At 43.4% G+C, this 13,478-nt stretch overlaps 1 protein-coding gene across 1 annotated transcript; it reads right to left on the reverse strand.

The window, feature by feature from the left end:
* Positions 1–8,784: 8,784 nt before the first annotated feature.
* On the reverse strand, positions 8,785–10,216 carry LOC311101352 (prolactin-releasing peptide receptor-like; the record flags this gene model as incomplete). The annotated part of the gene is made up of 2 exons (XM_084142489.1): positions 8,785–9,123; positions 9,389–10,216. 2 exons carry the CDS (start codon positions 10,214–10,216, stop codon positions 8,785–8,787), a joined length of 1,167 nt encoding a protein of 388 aa, XP_083998615.1.
* Between the last annotated feature and the right edge of the window lie 3,262 nt (positions 10,217–13,478).

The following is a 13,478-nucleotide window of genomic DNA, read 5'->3' on the forward strand; positions in this document are numbered from 1 at the left end:
ACACAGTGTGTTGTGTGTTATAGTGAAAATTAGTAGTGTTTTCAACATTGGAGGAAATTGAAAAGTTGGAGTATAGGTTTAACAAAAAAAAGGCGAATAAAGTAGGCTGATTGAAATCCATAGTTGGTGAAAGCGCCATGACCGTTTTCAATATTACAACAACAAAGAAGTTTACTTCAAACATTGAAAACTCTTTTGTCCCTTGGACATCAAAGCGTGAGAAAACAGAAGAATTTGTACCGCTACTTTTTTTTTACCGCAATGCTGGATGCCCCCTTTTCATTTAATCAACAAAACCAAAACAATGACAAAGGTGCTGGGGTGAACAGTGGCACTCTTTCCCCTTCTACAGATTTCAGCTTCAAGGGCTCTATTCAATCCGTAGCGCTGAAGATCCGCTTTATAAGAGGATTGACAATTAAAGTCAAAGGCAATGTTCCCGTGGTCGCAGAAACTGCATTCATGGTAAACGCTGCATATGTCGGCTCAATCGGAAATGAACTTTACATTTTAACACGGATCTTCCGCGATGCTTCGGCGATACGGATTGAATACAGCCCTAAAGATACAATCATAAGTCATATTCTTCAGGAATAAATGGGTATATCATTAATGTATGAATCCCAAAATGGATGTAGCAACTAAGGATTCTAGCTTTAAAGACAGTTTTGTTGACAACCAAAAATGGACGTTGATTTTACATTACATCAGGTGTTTGCCCGGAAGGTTGTTCTCTTCTTAAAAATGAATGTCCATTTTTGGATGTAATCTATATTTGTCGTAGCTGTCTATTTACCACCACAAACCGATGCTGGCACTAAGACCACACTCAACTAGCTGTATAGGGCCATGAGCAAACAGGAAAACGCCCATCCAGAGATGGCGCTCCTAGTGGCAGGTGATTCTAATGCAGGGAAACTAAAATCTGTTTTACCTCATTTCTACCAGCATGTCACCTGTGCAGCTGTAAGCGAAAAAACTCTAGATCACCTTTACACAAACAAAGCTCTCCCTCTCCCTCCATTTGGCAAAATTGACCATAACTGCTTAACTTTTTTGGACTACGCATCTGATTCAAATAACCAACTCATCATCAAGCTTTGATTATTTGAACCAGCTGTGTAGTTCTAGGGCAAAAACCAAAACGTGCATCCAGGGGCGCCCCCAGGACAGAGTTTGGGAAACCTACGGGCGATACGAATTTTTGAATTGAAGAAGTTTAAGTTGCCTATCAATCATTGTTTTTGCGACCAGTGGACAGCCAGTGAAAAATGTGCTCTTGCAACAGCTGCATAGTGTGGATCCCAGCCTATGGAATAAAAGTTTGAGGGAGTTCCTACCTTCTTTACTCCTCTGTGGTATTGGGTTCAATACTGTCAAAAACAAGTTTAATTGAAGAAGACCACGAGTGGGGCTTTTATTGCTCAATCTAATTTGTGCTGATTTAAAAAAAAACATCCATAGGCCTAATGGACATATGCTCAAACTCACACACTGTTGATAGACTTAAAGAGGCACTCTGTATTTGCTACATCCATTTTTGGACTTATAAATTAATGATATATATATACCCCTGAGTCTTGAAGACTATAACTCATAAATGCCTCATGAGCTTAGTTAAACTGTCACACCCCATGAAAACCCCAAATGTAAGCTTCTTTTTCTACAATGTCCAATATGGCTGTCATAATACCATTTGATGGAGGTCAAATCACGTGTAAATATACATTTTGTTGAAAATATGATTGTTTTCAGAATTGTGTATAACATTCATGCCCATAAAGACTGTCTTGGTATAAATAAATGTTATTCTGAATCCAATATGGCCAACATAATTACACTCAAACACCTTCGCCTGCATATAAATTGTCCCTGGTTTATTTTGTATTGTGTTATTCTGTCTTTAAAAAAGGTTTAATGCGGCTCTTGGTATAACTAGGACTATGAGTGGCACTGCCTTGCCTAAGTTGTGTTTGAATAGCTGAAGCCAACTAGCTTTTTGATGTGTGTTCATCTTTTTCACGACACAAGCACATAGTAGCGTAACCAATTTACAGGAAAGCAACCTGTAATACAACAGTCAGCCACTCTAGTAGTGTATATGTACAGCTCTAATACTTCCCCTCTTTTCTCCACTGAAACTATGTGTGCAAGGTTGATCCAAAGTCTTTGAGGTGACCAAGACATGAGTGTGTCCTAAAAGGGTGAAGATACAAAGTAGCCAGTAGTGGTTGTAGTTCTGGGGCCTGACCAGGTTGCACAGCTAACTGGCCATTCTGGGAAAGCTACAGAGACAAGGGCAGTATCCGTCCTGTATGACTGGCAGGGTATACAGGGCTGTGTGGTGATCAGTTTCCATTTCTACAAAGGTTGGGTGCAGGCACTCAGCAGATGCAGCTTGCATGCCAACGAGACCCATCAGCCTGACTGAAACTGTAGTGGAATGGTTACTTGTCTGGTTGTGAAAGAGAGTCTGTGAAAGTGATGTCACATACAGACCTGCCCTTAGACCTTTCCAACACCTAATTGACCTGTGGTTGTAGTTTTTTAAAATGTTATGTTGAATGTGGCAAAAAGTCCTGCAGGTCACATCCTACATATTCCTATATTCCTTTGGATGTCGGGTAGGATGATTATTTGGCCGATATTTACTGTGGGTAGTTGTCTATGTTTACAGTCTGGGGCAGGCCCAGCAGGAGATGAGGAGAGTGACAGAACCTGTGAGGGTGACCTCAGGTTACCTAGAGGTTACTTAGAGTTTAGGTCATAGACTACGACTATGAAGCATTGGTTATGAGGGACGTAACACATCTCCACACACATACTGTATACATTTGAAAATCCCTGAGCTTTTTTGGAAAGTAAAGGGGTAGCAGAGGTGGTGGAACTGATCAAGCATGGTGCACAAATACCACTGTGACACAGTCAATCCCCAGCCACCATAAACCATCACATACAGCATATTTGTTTGTTTGACCATCCTAAAGGGGCCTCTTGTTCGCATAGATGGTATTATGTCCTTATAGGGATGTTGGGATTACTGAACAGTTTTCCAGACCAATGCGTGAGTCACCACAGCATGAGAGCTCATTCTTCACATGCAAGTCCAGTTCAGGTGTCACATGGGCTGGCCAGCCATGGATGGTAGCAACATAGGTACATAAGAGGGCAATGCACGCCAGCACTTTCCAGATGGCCTTTTGGCTGTGGAATGGCCTCCTGACATGTGGCAGTCCAGTTCCATGGTGTCTCTGTCTGTAGTAACTGCCCAAGGGGAGGACTGATGGTGGAGTGGAGCTATCGAGGACAGTTCTGGGAGATTCAGGATGGCATTGACATTGGAGGTGTGTTGGTTCAATGTGGTGAACACCTGCATTATGAGCTTGCTATCATATGTGGTTACATCCTCCCCATACCCCATAATGTCACCAACAACATGTACGGCAACTCCAGGGCAGACTGGGAGATTCAGGATGGCATTGACATTGGAGAGGTGAATTCCTCTGAGATGTGAAGGCCCACTAAGTTGATGGCATTTCTTGTCAATGAGTGTCAGGTTGTGTTGGTTTATTGTAGCAAACACCTACCTGCGCTTGTTATCATGTGAAGTTGCATCCACCCCATACAGCGTAATATCACCATAGCCTCGTTTACACCTTGCGGTAGCATGTGAATTTCGTGATCTGATCAATATGACCCAATCACTATCTGATCAAGGTTTGTCGCGTCTACATATTGTATTAAAATGTGTATGCATTGTGGCCAGATTAGCCGGTGCCTCCCTGTATGCAAATTATTTGACAGATATTATTTCAAAATAATATATGTATTTATTTATTTTAAGACAATACTGATGCCATAAGTCAATGGTGCTACCTGTCAATGATTTTAGGGGCCGGTATAATATTGATTTAAATGGTTTGACCATCGGGATCTGTTTACACTTGATTGATATCCAAACACAATGTGTGCCTCACTACCTGCGAAGGTGGTCAGGAAGATCTGATCACAATCTGATCACAATGTGGTCTATACCTGTCTAGAAATATGGGCAAAATCTGTGGACAACATTAGGACAAAGGGTGCATGTTAACAACATTCTGTGAGCTTGTGTGGCCTACCACTTCACGGCTAAGCCGTTGTTGCTCCTAGACGTTTCCACTTCCCAAAAACAGCACTTACAGTTGACCGGGGCAGCTCTAGCAGGACAGAAATTTGATGAACTGACTTGTTGGAAAGGTGGCATCCTATAACGGTGCCACGTTGTAAGTCACTGAGCTCTTCAGTAAGGCCATTCTACTGCCAATGTTTGTCTATGGAGATTACATGGCTGTGTGCTCGATTTTATACACCTGTCAGCAACGGGTGTGGCTGAAATAGCTGAATCCACTAATTTGAAGGGGTGTCCACATACTTTTGTAAATAGTTTATATACTGAACAAATATATAAATGCAACATGTAAAGTGTTGGTCCCATGTTTCATGAGCTGAAGTAAAAGATCCCAGAAATGTTAAATACACACAAAAAGCTTATTTCTCTCAAATGTTGTGCACAAATTTGTTTACATCCCTTTTAGTGAGCATTTCTCCTTTGCCAAGATAATCCATCCACCTGACAGGTGTGGCATATCAAGAAGCTGATTAAACAGCATGATCATTACACAGGTGCACCTTGTGTTTCAGCATGAAGCTGATTAAACAGCATGATCATTACACAGGTGCACCTCATGTTTCAGAATGATAATCGCAAGGATCTTTACAAAATTCCTTTGACTGAAAATAAATTACAGTTTTCACTGTCTCAGCCCACTTGTTTTCCTTAGAGCTGATTAGATTACAATAGCCACGACATAAAAAAACACGTGTAACTGCAGGTATTTTGGTCAAGCAGCACCATAAAGCACTGAGCAAATTTGACTTGGAAAATTGTCTATTATTCAGCTACCAAAAAGTAAAGCTTACATTCATTATAAATACTCATAGTTGATATTTCAGACTATAGTATCTCTGTGTTTACAGGTCTATATTTCCAAGATGCATTAAGATATCCTAATGCTGTTTATTTGTGTGTGCAGGGCAGACAACTTACAAATTGCATTCAACATTTTAGCAATATCAGAGCTTGTATAATTGGGTTACATTAGTTTATGTGGCCCACATCCCCTCCCTCCAACCAGGGATTATTCTGCAAGTTTTGAGTTTAGGTGGTGTGTCACAATATCTATTAATTTAACCACTTTTGCAGTAAAATACATTTTTTTTTAGATGTGAAAAAACATGCTTGTGCTTTGTTCTACCTCGGTTAGGGGTATCTCAAAAAACTAAAGCCCTTTTTGAGGAATGGCCACTAGCCTAATATTCATGTAATGCTATTTGTATAAAACATCTTAAATTACAGCTTAATTTGAGAACATTTGGAATTTGAGATTAATCACAGGAAATCCTGCAGTTAACTTGATTACTTTTTAAAAAATCATTTGACAGCCCTACTTGCAATGCATGTCCGTGTTGTATAGCTAATGTGGCTCACTCCCTCCCTACATGCCACACACACACACACACACACACACACACACACACACACACACACACACACACACACACACACACACGCACACACACACACACAGGGAGAAGGGACTTGTCTGGGGAGCCCGCGCCAGCTAGAGAGAGAAAGAGATAGAGAGATCTGTCTCTAGGGTTCAACCATAGACTAAACACTTATCTCCATAAGGCCATTCGCTGAAACTGTTGCTAATGTGTGTTGAGCCCTGCTGGGATTGGGGAAGACAGGCTATATGCAGGTTTTCTCATCCCATTACTGTCATGGCTGCCAGATAGGATAAATGAAACAAATTAGCATGCACACACAGTCAGCATCATGGCATTACTGGCCCATCTAACTGCTCTGCCCTTTGTTTAGAGTCGATTCCTGTGGCACTTGTCACTGCTACTGGCCTAAATAGCTACATCATTTCGCTATTGGTGGATGTGCATGTGTGTATTTAAATGTTTGTTGTCGTTTGTCTCTGTGTATGTGAAAACGTGACATGTGAAATAGACGAAAAGAGAACTGAGTCATTGTTTTTCACAAGACCGATTTCACAGTCTTTTTAATTAGCAAACAAACAGGAACAGGGGCGTGCGTCATGCACCAATTATTCTCGGAGGATGTAGGGGGGTGGTAGATTGGAGAATTTTGCATTTTTCAAACACCTGAAACAGCTTTTTCCTACAATCTATTTTTCTGCATAGATTATCTAAGCATACCTCTTTACCTGTTCAATTGTAATATTAATGAGGGTGTCATTCTGACTGTTGTAAATCACACATCTCAATATACTGCACTAACATGCCTAGGATATTACATCCAAATTACCACACAGTACATGGAATCATAACACACATCATCAATACAGGCATATATCATGGTATCATAATTAATACACAAATATCATGATATTATCATAAGGTGACAGATTACATTTAAACTAAGTATATTTCTGCATATCTAAGCATACCTCCTGACTGGTGATTCTTTTTTTTAAAGAAACTAAATATAATTTTCTGCATCTCTGCTAAAATCTGGATAAAGTATAGAAAGGAATGTGAATATTGTTCAGTACATTTAGCAATTGGTTGCTTTTCTAAAGTCTAGCAACCTTGCCAGCAGGCAGGCCAGCTAAGCTAGTTAGACAAGCTACTCCAACTTGATTGATAGCCTGAAATAGCTTGGTAGCTAGTTATGAGGTTGGGAACATATCTAGCTGGCTAGCTAAAGCCAACTTCATAAAATTGCTAGGTGGCTAGTATTACAGAGAAACATCAAAATGTGTTGCTTTATTTATTCATCAAGGAGGAATCAATAGGCTACATGTCTTGATCAAATGTATTTACAAACATACCTCCTGCGAGTAAAAATTAAGTTCAGTAATTCATTCAACATCTGAAAAATAAATAAACAGGACAAATCTGATGGGGCACTGTGCCCTTGTGCCCCCTATGGGCATGGCACCCCTGAACAGCATACAGGAAACTAAGGTGATGCCAACAATGAGGTAGGGTAGAACAGGTGCCTCTACAGAGAAGGAACAGAAAAAGTGTGTGTGTGACAGGGATGTGTGAAACTGCAGGCATACATTCACTGCGAGTAATTGTTTCAAATATGTGTATGTGTGACAATGTAAGACTCAAAACCTACATGATCCATTTGTTTAAAGGAGGTTCATTCAAAACCCCTGTGCCTTTTCCATTATATACACTGCTTTTGTACACAAACATCCATACTTATCACAATTAAAGCCATTCCGACCCAGTGTTCTTGTTGGACTGACACTATGGATGGTTTGCTAGAGTGAGTCAGTGACAGCGTGCTCAGAGGCCTTGTGAATGGTAGCTACATTAACCCCAGCTAACTAAGCCATCCTCACACCTCCAATAAGCTGTCAGAATGAAATTAGTGCCTCAACCACCACCCTCACTGCCCAACCCTGTTAGAAACACACATTCCTCTTCTGATACGGCAACCGAAACCACGGCTAGAAAATCACGCTTTCACTCATCTCTATAAAATGTTTTGTCAAAAGATGACACCAGGGCTATAATTTTGGGTCGAAACCCACTTGTTATCACGACACACTGGGAAATCAGATGGTAGGAACTTCATGCAACACATACTTTTTTTGGGAGGAGAAATCCACTTTGAAAACAACTAACGTTTTTAACAGAACATAACACCAAGTCACAGACACCAACAGAGAGTGCCTCTGGGATTGAATCCATTTGATTAGGTTCAAAGCCAGTGTCTCTGGGTTCAGCAAGTGGCAATACAATTGGTGAAAAAAAGTTGCTTGTGTTCTAGCTGAGCTACCCAGCAACAGATAAGGAACTAATCCAATTGTGAGGTACATTTGGCAGGCTGGGTGCTGTTCCTGTGCTGTCAGTCAATATGGCAGCCATATTGTCACTGTTGGTGACTGAACAGATAGCACTTTGCTTTGGGTTAATTGCGTTCCAGGGAGCTGATTGCGTTTGAGACTGCAGGGAACACCTATTCAAAGATACTCCAAAACATCTAACTAGCATTGGGCTGGGCTGGGGAATCACTCCATATGGCCCAGGCAAAGAGAAAGAGAAGGGTGGGGGGGGGGGGGGGGGGGGTGGATAGGGAAAGGTGGGCAGAGAAAAAGAGAGAGAGAGGAATCAAAAATAAAAGTATAGCTACATACATTTAAGTAAATCGGAAAGAGAGATTAAGAGAGAGTAAGAAGAGGGAGAGAAAATATGAAGATGTCAAAATCAGGCGAAAGCGTAGTAGAATGAGAGAACAACAGAAAAGAGTGACTGTTTGTGCCCTGCCGTCCTCCTCTGTTTAGTGCGTAATCCATTTGGAGAGTGAGGAGTTCAGAGAAGGGTCATCTCCCCCCTCTGCCGCTGCCAGACCTGCATCCCAGCCCAAGGTCGCGACAGTGTTTACACTCTCTGCCTCGGAATAGCTGGGGGACCTGCTAATCGTCGTTGGCAGCAGGGCTGCTGTAGTGACACCTAAGGCAAATAGAATGAACGATCCAGAGGGTTGACGGTCTTCAGAGCAGTCTAACCCCCATGTCACACTGTCTCTCCGCCTCTCCTCATTCTCCCCCTCCTCCCTGCTCCTACAGTGGGTGTCTGGCTGGAGACCCGTTGTCGTCTCTAACTGCGTATATGAGATATATGTAATGGCTGCTGCTGTGGTATATGATCTTTGACCCCTACTTATAAACCATGCTGTGGTTCCTGATGCTCTCATAGGGTGCTGTCGTTGGTGGGGTCGGACTCGGGACCGGCGGCCCCCGGGGTCTTCTTGGCGGTGGCGGGGACCTCAGAGAGTAGGCTGAGGCAGGTGGCGGGGTTCCGGGAGGTGCAGCGGGAGAGGAGCTGGCCCCCTGGGGGCCCCTGGCTGCGGCAAGGACACAGGTAGCCCTTGAGGTGCAGCCAGACCTTACTGTGCAGGGAGGCGTAGATGAAGGGGTTGTAGCAGGCGGAGCTCATGGCCACCAGGTGGCAGCACACCTGCAGCACGTTGACGTAGCGCTTGCCCACGATGTGGTAGTCTGGGTCCAGGTCCAGTAGCAGGTTCAGCACCTGTAGGGAGGGAGGAGGAACACACAGTCAGGGGTCACATACATTAGGATTACATTGGATTACATTAGGATGACATTGAGATTACATTGGGATTATGTACAGCCTAGGTGATAAAACTGCCCCTAAAATGCTTTTCATCATATTTTCTCAAAGAAATCTGCTCAATTATATAAAGATGTCAACAATGTCAGGAAAGTTGATGGGCTATCATTGTGAGTGCATTGTGCCTGTGCCTGTGCCTGTGTGTGTGTGTGTGTGTTCTCACCTGCAGGGGCAGCCAGCAGAGGGCAAAGGCAAGCACAGATGCCACCAGGAGAGAGAAGGTTTTCCTCCTCCTCTGGCTCCAGCGCTGCTGGCAGTGTGAGGGCTCTCCGGGCAGCGTGTGGCGTCTCAGGTGCACTGAGATAGCACAGTAGGACACGCTGACTGACAGCAGAGGGATCATATAGGAGGCTACCAGGATACAGCAGGAATAGAGCAGCCTGAGCTGGCCAGAGCTCGGCCAGAACTCCTCACACACCACCAGCTCCATCCCACGGGGTCTCAGGTCCAGGTAACGCGTGTGGAGGGAGGGAGGGGCAGCCAGGGCCAGAGACAACCCCCACACCCCCAGAGCCACCGCGCCGCAGCCCCCCACAGAGATCCTCCTCCTCACTGGGTGGGCCACCACCACGTAGCGGTCCACAGCGATGGCCGTGAGGGACAGCACCGAGGCGAAGACGGTGGCGGCCTGCAGCAGTGGCACCAGGTGGCAGAGAGGGCGTCCAAAGGCCCAGCCGCGGCTGTCGAAAGCGTATGAGGCAGTCAGAGGGACGCAGGTCAGACACATCAGCAGGTCGCCGGCCGCCAGGTTACCGATGAAGAAGTTGGTGGCGTTGTGGAGCTTCTTGTCGGCCAGGATACAGGCCAGCAGGATGGAGTTGCCTATGCCGGCCACGGCTACCAGGAGGGAGTAGAGGGGCAGAAAGAGGGGCTTGAAGCGCAGCAGCAGCTGCATGCCAGAGAACATGTCCAGAGGGTTGTTGCTGTGATTCAGGGAGGGGCCTCCAGTAGTGTTTGCCTCTCTCAGGACCTCCTCCAGGATGGGATCCATCTCAGTACTCTGCTCCGCTATGGCACAACATAGGGAGTCACTACATTGTGGCAGTTAGGAAACAATGGAGGAAGCATCATCATTTACAGCATGATAGAGCAAAGACAAGGGTTGAACCAATATCTAAGTTCATAACCATGACCCTCAGCAGCCCCGTCTCCCTTAGCTGCTAACTTAATATGTACCAAAGATTATGGATATACTGACAAGATACTCCGCCCTAACAATGGGAGTCGTTGTCCACAAAGCGGCACGGCGGGCTGTCTAGCTCCCGCCTATACTTTCTTTGATTGGTGGATACATCTCATTATTGTAATCCTTTTTTGAATATTCAATGAGGGTTGTTGACTTCAAACGCCTGTATTCATTGGAGAGAGATGCTATGCTACTAGTCCCATGCCATGAATATGCATAGCCATCTCAAGACAACTCAGATAAGTGGTTTTTCTCAAAGTTGCCGGGATGTCACGTGTCCTACTTATATCAACACACTCGTAACAACTTAAGCATTACGAAACTTCTATTCGATCAAATAAACCTCACATAGTAAATAAGCCATTTTTTTGTTGACCAAATTCGACACTCTCTCATTGACCATACAACAACTCCTTGCTTGGTGGGTGAAACAACAAAAAAATGCCACCTCTGCCGAGTTGGGCCTCTCTCTTCCTCTTCCTCTATGTATGTACTAACCAGAATTTCATTTCATTTTTTGGCGGCGGGATGTGGGTGTCTGTGTAAATGTCATGTCTTTCCTGTCCCGTCTCTTTAAAACCGCGACGCCCACTTTACTGGCTGCACTCACTTTACTCACTTGGTCTAAGCTCCAGCGCCTCAGATATGCATACCCTGTAACGCTGTTGTCATGCACCTGATGGAGCTCTTCCAGCCTCTTATTTCTGAGCCTTGATGAGAGCTGAAAACCCTCTGATTGCAGAGGAGCTCTACATCTCATCCAGAAGCCAACCATGTCTCGCCTGCACTAACACATATTGTGTGATTAATCAAATGACTTTATTCATTTAAATGTTTTTTTTCCCTCGAGTTATTTGGGAGACTATTATTATTTATTAGATTAGGAAAGGAGATTATTAGTGACCCCCAATCATAGCCTACTATTTCAGGAATTTGATTTTGATTGCCATAATCAAATATGCTTTAGCCAAGAAATACAGAGATGGGTTGACTGATATACAGAGAAAAATAGATGAAGGTTTTTCAGTCACTCTGAATATGGTAAATCAACAGGTGGTGGGGAAGAAGGAGGGATTGAATATGTAGCCTAAGTCATTGTGCTGTGACATGACAAACAACAGTATATAATGCAATGCATTTGTGAATGGTGTCTTCATGGCATACTGTCTAGAGCCTACAATACATTTGAATGGGTCTTCAGGTCTTAATAGGCTGCATATGAACTTGTCCAAGCAGAGAGAGATATTGAGATGAAAGTCAGTCCTATACTCTGAGTGGTATTGCAGTCTAGTATTGGATGGTATTTCAACTGTGAAATGACCAGTTTGCCTATTAACTTTGAAGTGAGCCTAAAATCTATGGCAACAGAGATAACAATCAAATTGCTCCTAAAGCAAATTTAATCTGTTGCTCTGCTATCGTAATGGACCAAATTCCTTATGGCACACTATCTGATCTAATACACTTGTGGATCAGGCAGACTACAAAAAAAAGAAAAAGACTGGCTAAAAGACTGCAAAACAAACACAAATATCAGAATAATAGTCTGAATAATAATACATTTATAATATTTTTACACATTCCTTTTTTAAATCTGTGATTGAACAAATAACATATCATTACAAATTCTAATATTGGGTACCATTTGAACCATTAACAATTTTAAGAAATCATCCATCAAACCAATCAAATCAGCCATACAAAGTTTTAGTATACATTTTTGTGGCTAAGTAATAGAATCTCAAATTTCAAAATAGAATTTCAAATGTTCACATTTTCTGTATTCCACAATAAAACAAGCAACATTGATGTAAGCTGTAATTATGTGTATTCTGTGTGTTTGTATGCATAGTTGTTGTGCATTGTATGTATGGCGTGTGAACAGTGTGTGTAAGATAAGAGAGAGAAGCCTACTTGTACGGTGCCTTAATTTTCCTGAGAGGCAGTACGCGTCTCTCCTCTCTGTCACGTCTCTTCACTTCTGTGACTGTGTCTCTCCTCTTCCCTCTCTCCCTGTGATGTGAGCCTGCCCCTCTCTCTCTCAGAGCCCAGCCACTGCTTGTGCTCCAGCCGACAGTCTGGAATGAGGGGTAGCAGGCTGCCACAGACGCTCATATAGACTTAGAGAGTGAGAACAATTTCACTCACAGCATATAAAGGCGTATAGAAGTGATTGAAAAGAGAAATTGTGTTCCCACACTATCCTCTCTTCTCCCTCTCCCTCTTTTTCTCCCTCCCTCCTCTCACTCTCCCTTACACCCTCCAGAGATGTCAATCACACACACTGCATGAATTTCTATATTATTTCCCTCCTAAAACATATCGTTAACGTCCTTCCATAAGGGCACAATGCAAAACATATAGTTCTCTCTCTTATGCACTCAGACACAAATCCAAACCTGCATCAAATGATGTGCGAACATTATATGAACAACCTGAAATGAAGTGTCTCTGTCGGCTATCCCTCCATCCCTTCCTGCCTCACGCACGCACGCACATGGGGTTGGTGGCACCTTAATTGGTGAGGATGGGCTCGTGGTAATGGCTGTAGCGGAATAGGCGGAATGCTATCAAATACATCAAACACATGGTTTCCAGGTGTTTGTTGCCATTCCATTCGCTCCGTTCCAGCCATTATTTTGAGCCATCCTCCCTTCAGCAGCCTCCTGTGACACACACAGTCATTTTTTTTTTATTCAACGTACAATTGTAAGGTCTCAGACACAGCAGTACCGTTTGCTGGCCGAGAGTACACGCACCTCTGAATGGAATTTGCGAACTGAGTGGGCACCGATTTTACATGTAGAATCGCATGAAAAATTTCAGCAGACGTCTACAGCGGGTGGTCCCTAAAACACAGCCTGCTGAACGATCGGCAGACGAATGCTAGATCCACATTTGGTGCGATGTGTGCAAGCCCTAAGGCAACCTATTGGAATAGGATTGTGAGTTTGCTCAACTTGTAGAGTAAGATAATATTCAAAGGTAAAAGTTTATTAATATTCTGAATTTGGCATCCTTTCTTTCAATCACTTTGGCACATTTTTCAGATGTAAGTGGTATATTT

Source organism: Coregonus lavaretus, assembly GCF_964263955.1.
Source record: "Coregonus lavaretus genome assembly, chromosome: 26".
NCBI classification, from domain to species: Eukaryota; Metazoa; Chordata; class Actinopteri; order Salmoniformes; family Salmonidae; genus Coregonus; species Coregonus lavaretus.